This window comes from Nerophis ophidion, linkage group LG09, assembly GCF_033978795.1.
Source record: "Nerophis ophidion isolate RoL-2023_Sa linkage group LG09, RoL_Noph_v1.0, whole genome shotgun sequence".
Taxonomy (NCBI): Eukaryota; Metazoa; Chordata; class Actinopteri; order Syngnathiformes; family Syngnathidae; genus Nerophis; species Nerophis ophidion.
Window position 1 is genome coordinate 70,936,330 of NC_084619.1, and position 20,540 is coordinate 70,956,869.

A 20,540-nucleotide genomic window follows, 5' to 3' on the forward strand; every position below is an offset into this window, starting at 1 on the left:
GATAGTACTTTATTTATTCCGTCAGGAGAGTTCCTTCAGGAAAATTGAAATTTTCAGCACAATCCCATTCAAGATCGGACAAACATTACAGGGAGACAGAACAGGATCGCTGACGGGTCTGCCGGCTTCCAGCGCCCCTTACAAAAAAGATGAGATACAGGTAAACAAGGGGGGGGGGGTGTATATATCAATCAATCAATCAATGTTTATTTATATAGCCCCAAATCACAAATGTCTCAAAGGACTGCACAAATCATTACGACTACAACATCCTCGGAAGAACCCACAAAAGGGCAAGGAAAACTCACACCCAGTGGGCAGGGAGAATTCACATCCAGTGGGACGCCAGTGACAATGCTGACTATGAGAAACCTTGGAGAGGACCTCAGATGTGGGCAACCCCCCCCCCCCCCCCCCCCCCCCTCTAGGGGACCGAAAGCAATGGATGTTGAGCGGGTCTAACATGATACTGTGAAAGTTCAATCCATAGTGGCTCCAACACAGCCGCGAGAGTTCAGTTCAAGCGGATCCAAGACAGCAGCGAGAGTCCCGTCCACAGGAAACCATCTCAAGCGGATCAGCAGCGTAGAGATGTCCCCAACCGATACAGGCGAGCGGTCCATCCTGGGTCCCGACGAGCGGTCCATCTTGGGTCTCGACTCTGGACAGCCAGTACTTCATCCATGGTCATCGGACCGGACCCCCTCCACAAGGGAGGGGGGGACATAGGAGGAAGAAAAGAAGCGGCAGATCAACTGGTCTAAAAAGGAGGTCTATTTAAAGGCTAGAGTATACAGATGAGTTTCAAGGTGAGACTTATATAAAAGTTTAAAATAAAATAAAAAAATCAGTCTTAGCCTGGGCCCTGAAGAGGGGGTGCAGACTGAGGCCAAGGGAAAAAAACAACAACTCATAGCCATAGAACACATCCCTCTTCCATGTGTGTAAGAGGGAAACATCAAACATCAAAGAACACAAAGGACATTAAAGACATTAAAGCAGCGGATACAACCAGACACTCCTACATACAGCTATGAATAAAAAGTAAAAGAAACATATCCACTGTGGTGGCCTCTGCGGTGTTCCACGCCATCGTCCGCTGGGGTGGAGGGAGCATGGCCAGAGACCAGGAGCAGACCCAACAAAGCAACCAAGACAGCCGACTCCACTCTCGGCCAGTGTCCAGTCCGCATGAAGATTTGTTCCAGCTGACCGATGTGATTATGACATTCAGTTGAGCTGCCGCTGCTCCACATTGCAATCAGCTGTGAATAATGACCAATAAGGAAGCAACACCACACACAAAAGTGTGGGACACAACAACATTTTGCTTCCTTACTGGCTGTCCAGAGTCGAGACCCAGGATGGACCGCTCGTCCGCCTGTATCGGTTGGGGACATCTCTACGCTGCTGATCCGCCTCCGCTTGAGATGGTTTCCTGTGGACGGGACTCTTGCTGCTGTCTTGGATCCGCTTTGAACTGAACTCTCGCGGCTGTGTTGGAGCCACTATGGATTGAACTTTCACAGTATCATGTTAGACCCGCTCGACATCCATTGCTTTCGGTCCCCTAGAGGGGGGGGGTTGCCCACATCTGAGGTCCTCTCCAAGGTTTCTCATAGTCAGCATTGTCACTGGCGTCCCACTGGATGTGAATTCTCCCTGCCCACTGGGTGTGAGTTTTCCTTGCCCTTTTGTGGGTTCTTCCGAGGATGTTGTAGTCGTAATGATTTGTGCAGTCCTTTGAGACATTTGTGATTTGGGGCTATATAAATAAACATTGATTGATTGATTGATTGACATTTTCTCCTCAGTCACGTTTGACTTGAAGGCATTTTACTTACCACTAGGGGTGTAACGGTACACAAACATTTCGGTTCGGTACGTACCTCGGTTCAGAGGTCACGGTTCGGTTAATTTTCGGTACAGTAAGAAAGCAACAAAATATACATTTTTTTGGGTTATTTATTTACCAAATTTGCCAAATCTTCCATCAAAAATATTTTTCTTCGTGGAATATTTGATGTGAAGTAATGGGAACCTTGGATAGGTCAATAATTCATAATAACATTGATTTTGATTCAATATTATGTTTTGAGCAATGACCGTTTGAAAGAAAAAACAACAACTTTGTTTTATTAGTCAACGTTGCAACTTTTTCTAAATTACATCTAACCTTCAAGCTTTTTTATTTCACTTTTGTTATGTTTTTGTTTGTTTTAATAGTATTTTTATAATATGCCGTGGGCCTTTTAAAACATTAGCTGCGACCCGGCGGAAGTTCTAGACATGCGCTAATAAAAATAAAATTTTCGAAACGATTTTGACCCTGAGCCGGCGGTAATGCTAAGCATGCGCTAATTATTTTGCGAAACAATTTTGACCCGGCAGTAATTCTAGTCAGGCGCATACTATATACCCGGCGGCAATTCAAGGAAACACGGTAGTTTCACAAGAATGGCTGTGTTGACTCCTTTTTAGTGGATAGTACATCTATACTGCTATAAAACCTGTACACTGACTACACTAAAATATGCAGTATATGCAAGTTTACTTTCTACAGCCCCTTTAGAGCAGGGGTGCCCACACTTTTTCTGCAGGCGAGCTACTTTTCAATTGACCAACTCGAGGGGATCTACCTCATTTATATATATCATTTATATTTATTTATTTATGAAAGAGACATTTTTGTAAACAAGTTAAATGTGTTTAATGATAATACAAGCATGTGTAACACATATAGATGTCTTTCTTTCACAAAGACAAGAATATAAGTTGGTGTATTACCTGATTCTGATGACTTGCATTGATTGGAATCAGACAGTAATGATGATAACGCCCACATTTTCAAATGGAGGAGAAAAAAAGTTGTCCTTTCTGTACAATACCACATGAAAGTGGTTGGTTTTTGGCATCTAATTCATCCAGCTTCCATACACTTTACAAGAAAAACATTGGCGGCAAATTCCGTAGCTTGCTTGATTGACATTCACGGCACCCGAGGGTCTTGTGAGATGACGCTGGCTGCTGCAAGATCATTATTATGAAAATATGACCGAGAGGAAGGCGAGAAACACTTTTTATTTCAACAGACTCTCGCGCCGTACCTTCCGTCAAAACTCTAAAGGCCGACTGCACATTTCCTATCTTCACAATAAAAGCCCTGCTTCATGCTGCCTGCGCTAACTAAATACAGAGTCTCGGAAAACTGGCGTGCACAAGCGATCCCTCAGAAAGCTGGCGTGCACATCACTTGTGCACGCCAGCTTTCCGAGACTCTTATTTTGTTAGCGCAGGCAGCATGAAGCAGGGCTTTTATTGTGAAGATAGGAAACGTGCAGTCGGCCTTTAGAGTTTTGACGGAAGGTACGGCGCGAGAGTCTGTTGAAATAAAAAGTGTTTCTCGCCTTCCTCTTGGTCATATTTTCATAATAATGATCTTGCAGCAGCCAGCGTCATCTCACAAGACCCTCCGGTACCGTGAATGTCATTTAAGTGACGTCTTGGTGAAGATTGATGATCACTCATTTTTAGGTCCATTTTTTTTAAAAGCCTGACTGGAGATGGACTGACACACCCCCCGCGGTCGACTGGTAGCTCGCGATCGACGTAATGGGCACCCCTGCTTTAGATGATATACTCTAATAAAAACGCTTCAATTCCATTTGCCTAAAATGCCCCCTTTTTTCAGACTGGTACACTGAAAGGTGTGATGCTAGGAACAGTTCAGTCAATAAGAGAAACCTTGTGGAAGAGCGCCAAGCCGTAAGCAAAAGTTGCACGGCTGGTAAATGGAGGACGAGCTGAAGTATTATGTTGTCAACATGAGTGGAGATGCCCCGACTTTAATCACACGGAGGTGGAAACACAACCGACCCTTAAATCCTCCACATGGAAGCCGAAAGACGAGTCCTGAAGACTAGATTGTAAATCACCAGGAGGATAATCAGGGTAATGTGCAGACCAGCACACTGCGAAGGAGGGCAGCATTGAAAGAAGACGGATGGAAGAGGGGAGAAAGGCAATGAAAGCAACTTACTTAGGCAAAGGAAGGAGATGGAGGCGTGACGGGATGCTGGCAAGTCATGTGACACCAAAGGAACAGACTGAAACATTGCGTAACCAATTGCCAGGGAAGTAGAAAAGGAAAGAGGATGTTGTCCTGGTAGGGGAGAGGAGTTGTGTCAGTGAGTCTCAGAGTTGCCTGGTAACTCCCATGGTGGGACATGCAGGCACTGCTGAATAAGAAGGACTTCTGATGGTGGGACATGCAGGCGCTGCTGAATAAGAAGGACTTCTGATGGTGGGACATGCAGGCGCTGCTGAATAAGAAGGACTTCTGATGGTGGGACATGCAGGCGCTGCTGAATAAGAAGAAGACATGGTGGGACATGCAGGCACTGCTGAATAAGAAGGAGACATGGTGGAACATTCAGGCACTGCTGAATTAGAAGGAATCTGATGATGGGACATGCAGGCACTGCTGAATAAGAAGAAGACATGGTGGGACATGCAGGCACTGCTGAATAAGAAGAAGACATGGTGGGACATGCAGGCACTGCTGAATAAGAAGAAGACATGGTGGGACATGCAGGCACTGCTGAATAAGAAGAAGACATGGTGGGACATGCAGGCACTGCTGAATAAGAAGGGATCTGATGGTGGGACATGCAGGCACTGCTGAATAAGAAGAAGACATGGTGGGACATGCAGGCACTGCTGAATAAGAAGAAGACATGGTGGGACATGCAGGCGCTGCTGAATAAGAAGAAGACATGGTGGGACATGCAGGCGCTGCTGAATAAGAAGAAGACATGGTGGGACATGCAGGCACTGCTGAATAAGAAGGAGACATGGTGGAACATTCAGGCACTGCTGAATTAGAAGGAATCTGATGATGGGACATGCAGGCACTACTGAATAAGAAGAAGACATGGTGGGACATGCAGGCACTGCTGAATAAGAAGGGATCTGATGGTGGGACATGCAGGCACTGCTGAATAAGAAGGACTTCTGATGGTGGGACATGCAGGCACTGCTGAATAAGAAGGGATCTGATGGTGGGACATGCAGGCACTGCTGAATAAGAAGAAGACATGGTGGGACATGCAGGCACTGCTGAATAAGAAGGACTTCTGATGGTGGGACATGCAGGCACTGCTGAATTAGAAGGAATCTGATGGTGGGACATGCAGGCACTACTGAATAAGAAGAAGACATGGTGGGACATGCAGGCACTGCTGAATAAGAAGAAGACATGGTGGGACATGCAGGCACTGCTGAATAAGAAGGACTTCTAATGGTGGGACATGCAGGCACTGCTGAATAAGAAGAAGACATGGTGGGACATGCAGGCACTGCTGAATAAGAAGGGATCTGATGGTGGGACATGCAGGCACTGCTGAATAAGAAGGGATCTGATGGTGGGACATGCAGGCACTGCTGAATAAGAAGAAGACATGGTGGGACATGCAGGCACTGCTGAATAAGAAGGACTTCTGATGGTGGGACATGCAGGCACTGCTGAATAAGAAGGACTTCTGATGGTGGGACATGCAGGTGCTGCTGAATAAGAAGGGCTTCTGATGGTGGGACATGCAGGCACTGCTGAATTAGAAGGAATCTGATGGTGGGACATGCAGGCACTGCTGAATTAGAAGGAATCTGATGGTGGGACATGCAGGCACTGCTGAATAAGAAGGACTTCTGATGGTGGGACATGCAGGTGCTGCTGAATAAGAAGGGCTTCTGATGGTGGGACATGCAGGCGCTGCTGAATAAGAAGAAGACATGGTGGGACATGCAGGCACTGCTGAATTAGAAGGACTTCTAATGGTGGGACATGCAGGCACTACTGAATAAGAAGAAGACATGGTGGGACATGCAGGCACTGCTGAATAAGAAGGACTTCTAATGGTGGGACATGCAGGCACTGCTGAATAAGAAGAAGACATGGTGGGACATGCAGGCACTGCTGAATAAGAAGGACTTCTAATGGTGGGACATGCAGGCACTGCTGAATAAGAAGAAGACATGGTGGGACATGCAGGCACTGCTGAATAAGAAGGACTTCTGATGGTGGGACATGCAGGCACTGCTGAATAAGAAGGACTTCTGATGGTGGGACATGCAGGCGCTGCTGAATAAGAAGAAGACATGGTGGGACATGCAGGCACTGCTGAATAAGAAGGACTTCTAATGGTGGGACATGCAGGCACTGCTGAATAAGAAGAAGACATGGTGGGACATGCAGGCACTGCTGAATAAGAAGGACTTCTGATGGTGGGACATGCAGGCACTGCTGAATAAGAAGGACTTCTGATGGTGGGACATGCAGGCGCTGCTGAATAAGAAGAAGACATGGTGGGACATGCAGGCACTGCTGAATTAGAAGGACTTCTAATGGTGGGACATGCAGGCACTGCTGAATAAGAAGGGATCTGATGGTGGGAGGTTTACAAGCGGTAGGCTTTTTGTCTTGATAAGATCAAAGACAGTTTTTGTCCTCTGGCAGAGTGACCTGCACTTATGTGAAAACAAGTTGTGTGATAACTTCTATACAATTATTATGACAATTGTATTCCAAACATTCTGATATTTAAATGTAATTAAATACTAGACTTAATCATAATAATATTTTACTTAATCAAATCAATTCAAATGTACTCAACCACAGAAACTATTTATGCAGGGGTCGACAGTGACATCAGCTACGCCATCTAGTGGCGGGGAGGCTTGCCAATGTTTCCAATCCAATTAGCCGAGAGACTGCTCTTATCTCAAAACGCTCTCAAGTTGAAGCACCGCTGGATGACTTTGCTATTTTTAAGGAATCTGTTGCAAAACTCAACTGAAGTCACAGTCTACTTAAACTCAACCTTCTAGTAAAAGTTCTCCTCTGGACAAAGTGCGTCCGCCCACTCAGACGTTCCCTGGAGGTTGCATGTCGTAACTTTTATATCCTTGCTTCTTGTGTTGTGTGTGGCTTGTGGTTGCCGCGGTAACATGTAGCCTCCGCTCCTTCAGTTCGGATAGGTCCAACACGCTCAACCGCAGCTCCTTCGCCCGCGACAGCATGATGATCGAGGAGATCCTGGCGCCCACCAAGGACACGGTAGGACACACCAAGCAAGTTGCTTCCCTCGCACCGTGGAGCTTAGAAAAAAAATAACAGATTTATACGGCGCTTTGTCTTCCAGTCTGCTACTTTTTGCTCAACTTGTGTATAATCTAGCACCTTGACTCCGGGGAGTATCTCCCCTCCCTCTTCCTACTTTTCTTTTCTCATGGAAAATCTCTGCACTCTGTTATGGTGGTCAGGAGCTAAAGCAGAAACTGTAACTTCTATTACATCAACAATGTCGTCCGATGACAACATCGCCCAAGATCGCAAATGACTTCATGCACTCAACGTTAAGCTTTTGTCTTTCAATTGCTCGTCTTTAATGTGCAACTTTTGACTTTCTGTCCCCAACATGAAGCTTCAGAGTGTCTGTAAAGACATTTCCTACCTGGTGGACCCGCTCAATAAGGTATAAAGTAGTCACCTGTCTTCATGTTGTCATTCTAATACTTCTCATTGGTTGAGTTAATTATCACATGGCATCCAACTAGGGTTGCAAAGAGGTGGTAAATTTCCGGAAGCTTTCCGGAAATTTTCCACCGGAAGTTTGGAATTATTGACCTTTTTTTGATTATTCAAAGTTCAATACCATCCATGGGAATTAATGGAATATACAGGAATTACTATATATATATATATATATATGTATATATTATTATATTATTATATCCATCCATTTTTTACCGCTTATTCCCTTTTGGGGTCGCTGGCGCCTATCTCAGCTACAATCGGGCGGAAGGCGGGGTACACCCTGGACAAGTCGCCAGCTCATCGCAGGGCCAACACAGATAGACAGACAACATTCACACACTAGGGCCAATTTAGTGTTGCCAATCAACCTATCCCCAGGTGCATGTCTTTGGAAGTGGGAGGAAGCCGGGGTACCCGGAGGGAACCCACGCATTCACGGGGAGAACATGCAAACTCCACACAGAAAGATCCCGAGCCTGGATTTGAAGCCAGGACTGCAGGGCCTTCGTATTGTGAGGCAGACGCACTAACCCCTCTGCCACCGTGAAGCCTATATTATAATATATACATATATATATATATATATGTATATATATATATATACTTATTTATTTATTTATTTTTGGATTATTTAAAGTTGGACATTGTCCATGGAAATTAATGGGGAATTACAATATATATATATATATATATCCATCTTCTTCCGCTTATCCGAGGTCGGGTCGCGGGGGCAACAGCCTAAGCAGGGAAACCCAGACTTCCCTCTCCCCAGCCACTTCGTCTGGCTCTTCCCGGGGGATCCCAAGGCGTTCCCAGGCCAGCCGGGAGACATAGTCTTCCCAACGTGTCCTGGGTCTTCCCCGTGGCCCCCTACCGGTTGGACGTTCGGGTGGCATCCTGACCAGATGCCCGAACCCCCTCATCTGGCTCCTCTCCATGTGAAGGAGCAGCGGCTTTACTTTGAGTTCCTCCCGGATGGCAGAGCTTCTCACCCTATCTCTAAGGGAGAGACCTGGAAACTCATTTGGGCCGCTTGTACCCGTGATCTTATCCTTTCGGTCATGACCCAAAGCTCATGACCATAGGTGAGGATGGGAACGTAGATCGACTGGTAAATTGAGAGCTTTGCCTTCCGGCTCAGCTCCTTCTGCACCACAACGGATCGGTACAACGTCCGCATTACTGAAGACGCCGCACCGATCCGCCTGTCGATCTCACGATCCACTCTTCCCCCACTCGTGAACAAGACTCCTAGGTACTTGAACTCCTCCACTTGGGGCAGGGTCTCCTCCCCAACCCGGAGATGGCATTCCACCCTTTTCCGGGCGAGAACCATGGAACTCGGACTCGGAGGTGCTGATTCTCATTCCGGTCGCTTCACACTCGGCTGCGAACCGATCCAGTGAGAGCTGAAGATCCCGGTCAGATGAAGCAATCAGGACTGAATGGTCTGCAAAAAGCAGAGACCTAATCCTGCGGTCACCAAACCGGAACCCCTCAACGCCTTGACTGCACCTAGAAATTCTGAACAGAATGGGTGACAAAGGACAGCCTTGGCGGAGTCCAACCCTCACTGGAAATGTGTTCGACTTACTGCCGGCAATGCGGACCAAGCTCTGGCACTGATCATACAGGGAGCGGACCGCCACAATAAGACAGTCCGATACCCCATACTCTCTGAGCACTCCCCAAAGGACTTCCCAAGGGACACGGTCCAATGCCTTCTCCAAGTCCACAAAGCACATGTAGACTGGTTGGGCGAACTCCCATGCACCCTCAAGAACCCTCAAGAAATATATATATATATATATATATATATATATATATATATATATATTTTTTTTTTTTTTTTTTTTTTTTTTTTATTTTAATATTAGTATTTACTCTTGTAAATTACACTTCTATTACACTTAAATACCATAGATCAGTGGTCCCCGGGGCGGTTTAGCTCGGTTGGTAGAGTGGCCGTGCCAGCAACTTGAGGGTTGCAGGTTCGATTCCCGCTTCTGCCAACCTAGTCACTGCCGTTGTGTCCTTGGGCAAGACACTTTACCCACCTGCTCCCAGTGCCACCCACACTGGTTTGAATGTAACTTAGATATTGGGTTTCACTATGTAAAGCGCTTTGAGTCACTAGAGAAAAAGCCCTATATAAATATAATTCACTTCACAATTCACTTCCCCAACCTTTATGTAGTTGCGGACTGGTCAACACTTGAAAATATGTCCCACGGACCGGGGGGGCGGGTTGTTTTTTTCATAAAGAAATACAATCATGTGTGCTTACGGACTGTATCCCTGCAGACTGTATTGCTATATAATGTATATATCGTTTTTTTTATGTTGATTTAATATAAAAATTAAAAAACTTTTATATTTTTTTTATTTCTCTTGGGGACCACTGCCATAGATGATATATTTTACCCCAGTAATATCATCAACACTTACCTGACTGGGCTGAAAGACTAGTGTGGCCTCAATAGTCCTGCTGTAGTGTGTAAGCATGCTGGCAATTATCCCAGCATGTGATGGAGGAATGCACAGTGCAGGGTTGAAACTCTACTGAATTGGCATGAAATCAGGTTGTTTTAGCTAATAGTCATGCTGCAAGACCTAGCATGTTGCATTCAATGTTTATTCCCGTTAATTCCCATACATTCTTGTTCATTCCCATGGAAAGTTTCCGACTTTGAATATTCCAGGATTGTTGCTACCCTACATCAATCCTCTCGTTCTGCGGCTTCTTGAACGCCACAACTCTTGTCGACGTGCCACTTCCTGTTTGCAGCACTTGGCCGTGACCCGAGACTACAACTCGGATTGTATGCGGCGATACAGCTGGACTCCGGACATGGTGGACCACAGCCACAACATCGCATCCAGCCCTATCCACTCCGGGTAAGCGCCTGTTCTACACGTCTACATTCACACCATTGATGCACTAACTTCCTATTTTTATATATATATATATATATATATATATATATATATATATATATATATATATATATATATGCTATAAAAATGGGAGCCATTACCTCCCTGCTTGGCACTCAGCATCAAGTCATGGAATTGGGGGTTAAATCACCAAAAATTATTCCCGGGCGCGGCCACTGCTGCTGCTCACTGCTCCCCTCACCTTCCAGAGGGTGATCAAGGGTGCTGGGTCAAATGGGTCAAATGCCGAGGACACATTTCACCACACCTAGTGTGTGTGTGTGACAGTCATTGCTACTTTAACTTGAACTTAACATGGTGTAAAGACAAGTGGGACCAGTAGATGGCAGTCACACATGAGAGATACATGGTAGACTGCAATATGACGGCAGTAAACAACACCAATTGAAAATATAGAACATTACACACGGCGCTCAAAAATCTCTCTCTCTATCTATCTATCTATCTATCTATCTCTATATACTGTATCTGTATCCCTCTCTATCGCTATATATCTCTCTCTCTCGCTATCCCTCTATTTATTTATCTGTTTTTCACTCGATCTATCTCTCAATGTATCTCTCTCCCCCTCTCTATCTCTCCATCCATCTATCTCTCTCTATCTACTGTATCTGTCTCTCTCTTTATCTCCCTCTATCTCTCTTTCTCTATCTCTATTTATCCCTCTCTATCTACCCCTCTATCTATCTATCTCTCTCTATATACTGTATCTGTCTCTCTCTCTCTCCCTCTCTATCGCTATATCTCTCTCTCTCTCTATCTCTATTTATCTATCTCTCACTCGATCTATCTCTCTCAATGTATCTCTCTATCTCTCTCTATCTCTCCATCTATCTTTTTATCCATCTATCTCTCTCAATGTATCTCTCTCTCTATCTCTCTATCCCTCCATCTATCTTTTTATCCATCTATCTCTCTCTATCTCCTGTATCTGTATCTCTCTTTATCTTCCTCTATCTCTATGTCTCTATTTATCTCTCTCTCTCTATGCATCTCTCTCTCTCTATCTCTCCATCTATCTTTTTATCCATCTATCTCTCTCTATCTACTGTATCTGTATCTCTCTTTATCTCCCTCTTTCTCTATGTCTCTATCTCTCTCTGCATCTCTCTCTCTCTATCTATCTCTATCCATCTATCTGTATCTATCTCTCTACTCTCTATCTCTCTCTATCTATTACTATATCTCCCTATCTCTCTATCTACTATCACTCTCTCTCTGTCTCTCTATCTCTATATCTCTCTATCTATCTCTCTCTCGATCTATATATATCTCTCTCCATGTATCTCTCTCTATCTACCTCTATCGCTCTCTCCCTATGTATCTCTCTCTCTCTCTCTCTCTCTCTCTCTCTCTCTCTCTCTGCTAGCATGCATTGCTCTTTCACAACCCATAGGGGGCGCCACTAATGTAATTTAGTCGTGTAAAAATCACTTCTGTTTATGAATGAAAGTTTACTACCGTATAGTCAAAGTACAAATAAAACATAAGTAAAGTCCACCCGGCCCTCAGAAGAGTGTGATCCAACCACAAAGCAGATATTTGGGGGATTTTTTTTTTTTTATAGCATTTTGGCCCTGTGATGAGGTGGCGACTTGTCCAGGCTGTACCCCGCCTTCCGCCCGATTGTAGCTGAGATAGGCTCCAGCACCCCCCCGCGACCCCGCAGGAAATAAGCAGTAGAAAATGGATGGAGTCTACAATTTTGTGGTCCTTAATTGAGTGTTTTCAAGCATAAACTGGCTAAATCAATGGTCCCCAACCACCGGGCCGCGGCTCGATTGGTACCGGGCCGCAGAAGAATTTAAAAAAATATATATATTTTTTTATTTTATTTTATTTTTTTTATTAAATCAACATAAAAAAAACACAAGATACACTTACAATTAGTGCACCAACCCAAAAACCTCCCCTTTTTCATGACAAAAATAAAATAAAAAAAGAATGAATGTGTTATTAGGGACGGCGTGGCGCGGTGGGAGAGTGGCCGTGCGCAACCCGAGGGTCCCTGGTTCAAATCCCACGTAGTACCAACCTCGTCACGTCCGTTGTGTCCTGAGCAAGACACTTCACCCTTGCTCCTGATGGGTCCTGGTTGGCGCCTTGCATGGCAGCTCCCTCCATCAGTGTGTGAATGTGTGTGTGAATGGGTGAATGTGGAAGTAGTGTCAAAGCGCTTTGAGTACCTTGAAGGTAGAAAAGCGCTATACAAGTACAACCCATTTATTATTTATATATGGCACGCACACACACACACACACACACACTTGCAGTCGGCTTTCGGCCCTCAACCAAATTTTGTCAGCCCAATGCGGCCCTGAGTCAAAAAGTTTGGACAGCCCTGATTGAACACAAGGAGTCTGACTTGGTGGACTGCTCCATTTGTGTAAAGTAAACGGTAAATATCAAAAGTTCCCCAAAATATGAACGACTTGAAACCCCACGTAAGAACTCCAATGCAGAAGTGCAGAAAGACATTTGGAAGTTTGAAGACGTTTAATGATAAGAAAATGAATGATGATTTCAAAAATCTGTAAATTGTTTTGACTTGTAAGCATGACCACGGTCTGTGTGCGTGTAAAGAAGTAGTTCCAGAGAATGGCGGGTTTAATTCACAATGGACACTTGCATTCCCTCACTCAATGTGTGCCGTGTGGGAACTCAGCATGCCTTTGTTCTGTACCAACTGTTCTGTACCGATACATGCCAGCAAGCCACAGTCCTCCACCTGCCTCAAGTCCACAACCATTCTTTCTGTGCCCCAAAAACCTGCTGTTACATCACTAAAGGACTATTGCCCGATCGCCCTCAGCTGGTAATGAAGTGCTTTGAGGGGATTGTCTTAGCACACAAGGACAGCAGACCTCGATGAACACCAGTTTGCCTACCGCCCAAACAGATCTACGGAGGACTCTGTGTCCACTGCACTTCACACAGCCCTGACCCACCTGGAGCAGCCAAACAGGATGTGTTTTGTGGACTCCAACACTGTGATCCCCCATAAACTGGTCCACAAACGCTCCAACCTTGGACTATGGACTATGTCAGGATAGGGAACCTGACATCTCAATCAATCAATCAATGTTTATTTATATAGCCCCAAATCACAAATGTCTCAAAGGACTGCACAAATCATTACGACTACAACATCCTCGGAAGAACCCACAAAAGGGCAAGGAAAACTCGCACCCAGTGGGCAGGGAGAATTCACATCCAGTGGGACGCCAGTGACAATGCTGACTATGAGAAACCTTGGAGAGGACCTCAGATGTGGGTAACCCCCCCCCCTCTAGGGGACCGAAAGCAATGGATGTCGAGCGGGTCTAACATGATACTGTGAAAGTTCAATCCATAGTGGCTCCAACACAGCCGCGAGAGTTCAGTTCAAGCGGATCCAAGATTGCAGCGAGAGTCCCGTCCACAGGAAACCATCTCAAGTGGAGGCGGATCAGCAGCGTAGAGATGTCCCCAACCGATACAGGCGAGCAGTCCATCCTGGGTCTCGACTCTGGACAGCCAGTACTTCATCCATGGTCATCGGACCGGACCCCCTCCACAAGGGAGGGGGGGACATAGGAGAAAGAAAAGAAGCGGCAGATCAACTGGTCTAAAAAGGAGGTCTATTTAAAGGCTAGAGTATACAGATGAGTTTTAAGGTGAGACTTGAATGCTTCTACTGAGGTAGCATCTCAAACTGTTACCGGGAGGGCATTCCAGAGTACTGGAGCCCGAATGGAAAACGCTCTATAGCCCGCAGACTTTTTTTGGGCTCTAGGAATCACTAATAAGCCAGAGTCTTTTGAACGCAGATGTCTTGCCGGGACATATGGTACAATACAATCGGCAAGATAGGCTGGAGCTAGACCGTGTAGTATTTTATGCGTAAGTAGTAAAACCTTAAAGTCACATCTTAAGTGCACAGGAAGCCAGTGCAGGTGAGCCAGTATAGGTATATATGTATGTATATATGTATATAAAGGTATATACAGTATAGGTATATACAGTATGTATGTATATATGTATATAAAGGTATATACAGTATAGGTATATATGTATGTATATATGTATATAAAGGTATATACAGTACAGGCGTAATGTGATCAAACTTTCTTGTTCTTGTCAAAAGTCTAGCAGCCGCATTTTGTACCAACTGTAATCTTTTAATGCTAGACATGGGGAGACCCGAAAATAATACGTTACAGTAATCGAGACGAGACGTAACAAACGCATGGATAATGATATCGGCGTCTTTAGTGGACAAAATGGAGCAAATTTTAGCGATATTACGGAGATGAAAGAAAGCCGTTTTAGTAACGCTTTTAATGTGTGACTCAAAGGAGAGAGTTTGGTCGAAGATAATACCCAGATTTTTTACCGAGTCACCTTGTTTTATTATTTGGTTGTCAAATGTTAAAGTTGTATTATTAAATAGAGGTCGGTGTCTAGCAGGACCGATAATCAGCATTTCCGTTTTTTTGGCGTTAAGTTGCAAAAAGTTAGCGGACATCCATTGTTTAATTTCATTAAGACACGCTTCCAGCTGACTACAGTCCGGCGTGTTGGTCAGCTTTAGGGGCATGTAGAGTTGGGTGTCATCAGCATAACAGTGAAAGCTAACACCGTATTTGCGTATGACGTCACCCAGCGGCAGCATGTAGATGCTGAAGAGTACAGGGCCAAGGACCGAACCCTGGTGAACTCCACACGTTACCTTAACATAGTCCGAGGTCACACTGTTATGGGAGACGCACTGCATCCTATCAGTAAGATAAGAGTTAAACCAAGACAGGGCTGAGTCTGACATACCAATTCGTGTTTTGATACGCTCTAATAAAATATTATCTGACACCGTAATCCTGGGCACAGGCACCCCGCAGGACTGTGTGCTCAGTCCAGCCCTCTTCACACTCTTCACTTAGGACTGCGCCCCCATCCACTCCTCCAACACCATAGTGACATTTCCAGAAGACACTAGAACAGGGGTGCCCATTACGTCGATCGCGAGCTACCAGTCGACCGCGGGGGGTGTGTCAGTCGATCTCCAGCCAGGCTTTTAAAAAAAATAGACCTAAAAATTTGTGATCATCAATCTTCACCAAGACGTCACTTAAATGACATTCACGGTACCGGAGGGTCTTGTGAGATGACGCTGGCTGCTGCAAGATCATTATTATGAAAATATGACCGAGAGGAAGGCGAGAAACACTTTTTATTTCAACAGACTCTCGCGCCGTACCTTCCGTTAAACTCTAAAGGCCGACTGCACATTTCCTATCTTCACAATAAAAGCCCTGCTTCATGCTGCCTGCGCTAACTAAATACAGAGTCTCGGAAAACTGGCGTGCACAAGCGATCCCTCAGAAAGCTGGCGTGCACATCACTTGTGCACGCCAGCTTTCCGAGACTCTTATTTTGTTAGCGCAGGCAGCAGGAAGCAGGGCTTTTATTGTGAAGATAGGAAATGTGCAGTCGGCCTTTAGAGTTTTGACGGAAGGGACGGCGCGAAAGTCTGTTGAAATCAAAAGTGTTTCTCGCCTTCCTCTCTGTCATTTTTTCATAATAATGAACTGGCAGCAGCCAGCGTCATCTCACAAGACCCTCGGGTGCCGTGAATGTCAATCAAGCAAGCGGACTGTTCTGTGCCAACACATGTACCAAACGGACTGTTCTGTACCACTACATGTATCGTACCGAGTGTTCCGTACCAATACATGTATCCTACCGACTATTCCGTACCAATACATGTACCAAACACTGTTCTGTACCACTACATGTATCGTACCGACTGTTCCGTACCAATACATGTACCAAACACTGTTCTGTGCCAACACATGTACCAACGGACTGTTCTGTACCACTACATGTATCGTACCGACTGTTCCGTACCAATACATGTATCCTACCGACTATTCCGTACCAATACATGTACCAAACACTGTATTGTACAAATACATGTGTCGTACCAACAGATGTACCTGACTGTTCCGTATCAATACATGTCCCGTACTGACTGTTCCATACCAATAGATGGACCGTACCGATTGTTCCATACGGTACCAACCTATGTACCGTCAGTGTCCAGTGGGCGCAACTTGGGGATGGTCCTCCTCCTAGCTTTAGTCTCACTTGGCTTCAGCTTCTCCTTCAACCTCTTGAAAGGTCTCCTCTGTTCCCCCGCAGGTTCCTGGTCAGTTTCATGGTGGACGCCCGCGGCGGGTCCATGAGGGGCAGCCGGCACAACGGCATGCGCATCATCATCCCGCCCAGGAAGTGCACGGCGCCCACGCGCATCACCTGCCGGCTGGCCAAGAGGCACAAGCTGGCCTACCCGCCCCCCATGGTGGAAGGGGAGGGCCTGGTCAGCAGACTGGTGGAGGTCGGCCCGGCCGGGGCTCAGTTTCTGGGGTAGGTCACATTTAGTTCGAGATGTAGCGCAGGTTCCTGGCAGCAATCTAATGTAGGACAAACCCCGTTTCCATATGAGATGGGGAATTGTGTTAGATGTAAATATAAACAGAATACAATGATTTGCAAATCCTTTTCAAGCCATATTCAGTTGGTAAGTAAAAAGAGAATACAACATATATTCAATTGAATAGATTAGATTAGATTAGATAGTACTTTATTTATTCCGTCAGGAGAGTTCCTTCAGGAAAATGACAATTTTCAGCACAATCCCATTCAAGATCAGACAAACATTACAGGGAGACAGAACAGGATCGCTGACGGGTCTGCCGGCTTCCATCGCCCCTTACAAAAAAGATGCAAAGATACAAAAAATAGACTGCAAAGACAAGATATTTCATGTTCACACTGACAAACTTCCATTTTTATTTTTATTTTTTGCAAATAATCATAAACTTTGAACTTAATGGCAGCAAGACATTGCAAAAAAGGCATTTTTACCATTGGGTGACATGACCTTTCCTTTTAACAACACTCTAAAGTAAAGGTTCGGGAACTGAGGAGACAGTTCCCATTCTTGTTGTTCAATTCTCAGATTTTAGCCTTCACACATTTTCAATGGGAGACAGGTCTGGACTACAGGCAGGCCAGTCTAGTACCCACACTCGTTTACTATGAAGCCAGGCTGTTGTAACACCTGACCTGGCATTGTCTTGCTGAAATAAGCAGGGGCGTCCGTGACAACGTTGCTTGGATGGCAACATATGTTGCTCCAAAAGCTGTGTGTTGTGTTATTTTACTATTTTACAACGTTGTTTCAAAGTCAGTTTTAAAGGACATGTACGTATAAGCAAGGTTGTACAATGTCTTGTGCTTGCTGGGTTTGGATTGTTGTTCTTTGTCCAAGAAAGAACTCTACCGATGTTCAAAGCATCACCACAAAGACAGCGGGAGGTTCCTGTGAGAAGAAATTCCTAACCGGTCTTTACTTGGTCTTACTCTCTGACCTGCAAGAACTTTGTTTTTAATTATATTTCAAATTTTGCAGCAGTTTTCCCACACTGCTCTTCAGTCATAGTTTGATTTTTATTGACTATTTTTTTTTTTTTTCCTCATTCAGTCCCGTCATTGTGGAGATTCCTCATTTCGGTTCCATGCGGGAGAAAGAGCGGGAACTGATCGTGTTGAGGAGCGACAACGGCGACACGTGGAGGGAACACCAGTTAGATTCCACACAAGAAGAACTCTCGGAGCTGCTGACCGGGATGGATGAAGGTAAAGGAAGGACTCAAGATGAATTACAACTTCAAAAATATTTAAAAAACTAACATTTTTTGGCTTTGCAAAATATGAACTGTACAAGAAATGTTTTAACTAACATTCCCAACTGTGATAGCATGGCGATATAAACACAGGACATTACAACTTTATATACAAACCCCGTTTCCAAATGAGTTGGGAAATTGTGTTTGATGTAAATATAAACAGAATACAATGATTTGCAAATCCTTTTCAACCCATATTCAGTTGAATATGCTACAAAGACAACATATTTGATGTTCAAACTCATAAACTTTTTTTTTTTTTTGCAAATAATAATTAACTTAGAATTTCATGGCTGCAACATGTGCCAAAGTAGTTGGGAAAGGGCATGTTCACCACTGTGTTACATCACCTTTTCTTTTAACAACACTCAATAAACGTTTGGGAACTGAGGAAACTAATTGTTGAAGCTTTGAAAGTGGAATTCTTTCCCATTCTTGTTTTATGTAGAGCTTCAGTCCTTCAACAGTCCGGTTCTCCGCTGTCGTATTTTACGCTTCATAATGCGCCACACATTTTTAATGGGAGACAGGTCTGGACTGCAGGCGGGCCAGGAAAGTACCCGCACTCTTTTTTTTTTACCAAGCCACGCTGTTGTAACACGTGCTGAATTTGGCTTGGCATTGTCTTGCTGAAATAAGCAGGGGCGTCCATGAAAAAGACGGCGCTTAGATGGCAGCATATGTTGTTCCAAAAGCTGTATGCACCTTTCAGCATTAATGGTGCCTTCACAGATGTGTAAGTTACCCATGCCTTGGGCACTAATACACCCCCATACCATCACACATGCTGGCTTTTCAACTTTGCGTCGATAACAGTCTGGATAGTTTGCTTCCCCTTTGTCCGGATGACACGATGTGGAATATTTGCAAAACAATTTGAAATGTGGACTCGTCAGACCACAGAACACTTTTCCACTTTGCATCAGTCCATCTTAGATGATCTCGGGCCCAGAGAAGCCGGCGGCGTTTCTGGATGTTGTTGATAAATGGTTTTCGCTTTGCATAGTAGAGCTTTAACTTGCACTTACAGATGTAGTGACGAACTGTATTTAGTGACAGTGGTTTTCTGAAGTGTTCCTGAGCCCATGTGGTGATATCCTTTAGAGATTGATGTCGGTTTTTGATACAGTGCCGTTTGAGGGATGGAAGGTCACGGTCATTCAATGTTGGTTTCCGGCTATGCCGCTTACGTGGAGTGATTTCTCCAGATTCTCTGAACATTTTGATGATATTATGGAGCGTAGATGTTGAAATCCCTAAATTTCTTGCAATTGCAGTTTTAGAAACGTTGTTCTTAAACTGTTTGACTATTTGCTCACGCAGTTGTGGACAAAGTGGTGACCCTCGCCCCATCCTTGTTTGTGAATTACTCAGCATTTCATGGAAGCTGCTTTTATACCCAATCATGGCACCCACCTGTTCCCAATTAGCCGGCACACCTGTGGGATGTTCCAAATAAGTGTTTGATGAGCATTCCTCAACTTTATCAGTATTTATTGCCACCTTTCCCAACTTCTTTGTCACGTGTTGCTGGCATCAAATTCTAAAGTTAATGATTATTTGCAAAAAAAAAAAAAAAGGTTTATGAGTTTTAACATCAAATATGTTGTCTTTGTAGCATATTCAACTGAATATGGCTTGAAAAGTATTTGCAAATATTCTGTTTATGTTTACATCTAACACAATTTCCCAACTCATATGGAAACAGGGTTTGTATTATTTGAGGTTGCCACTAGACTCATTGTACTCTGCCTAGTTGGCGACACACTGGCTCACGTTGGAAATGATTTCTTTCCTAAATTCAGTGACTATCAGCACTGCACTTCACACTCACGTGTGTTGAAAAAGCGAGTCCTGTCTTAGCTAGTGCGAGCGAGCGAGACAGATGTCAGGGAGATAATTTGTCCCAGCAACTCATGCTTGGAAGTGGGATTGGTGGCAGCAGACTGACTGACTGCTCTTATCTCAAAACGCTCTCAAGTGGAGGCACCCCTGTGTTTGTCCTCCAGAGTTGGACAGCCCCATCGAGTTGGAGACCAAGCGTATTTGCCGCATCGTGACCAGAGACTTCCCCCAGTACTTCGCCGTGGTGTCCAGGATCAAGCAGGAGTCCAACCACATGGGACCTGACGGAGGAGTCCTGTCCAGCAGCACCGTGCCTATGGTCCAGGCCTCCTTCCCACAGGGGGCGCTGACCAAAAAGATCCGCGTCGGCCTGCAGGTACGAAACAACTTTGTTTTTTGTTTTTTCTTTCCGG

The 20,540-nt window shown here is 44.8% G+C and overlaps 1 protein-coding gene across 19 annotated transcripts in view; it reads left to right on the forward strand.

Moving 5' to 3' along the window:
* Positions 1-20,540, forward strand: part of LOC133559700 (ankyrin-3-like) — a 289,963-nt gene that overhangs the window by 179,647 nt on the left and 89,776 nt on the right. For all 19 annotated transcript variants that reach the window (XR_009808252.1, XR_009808253.1, XR_009808254.1 and 16 more), the window contains 6 exons: positions 7,027-7,114; positions 7,482-7,532; positions 10,383-10,492; positions 16,733-16,957; positions 18,078-18,232; positions 20,292-20,503. Coding sequence is in view for 16 of the 19 variants with exons in the window: in XM_061911726.1 (XP_061767710.1) it covers positions 7,027-7,114; positions 7,482-7,532; positions 10,383-10,492; positions 16,733-16,957; positions 18,078-18,232; positions 20,292-20,503 (841 nt within the window). In the remaining 3 variants the exon portion in view is untranslated. The remainder of the gene's footprint in view (positions 1-7,026; positions 7,115-7,481; positions 7,533-10,382; positions 10,493-16,732; positions 16,958-18,077; positions 18,233-20,291; positions 20,504-20,540) is intronic.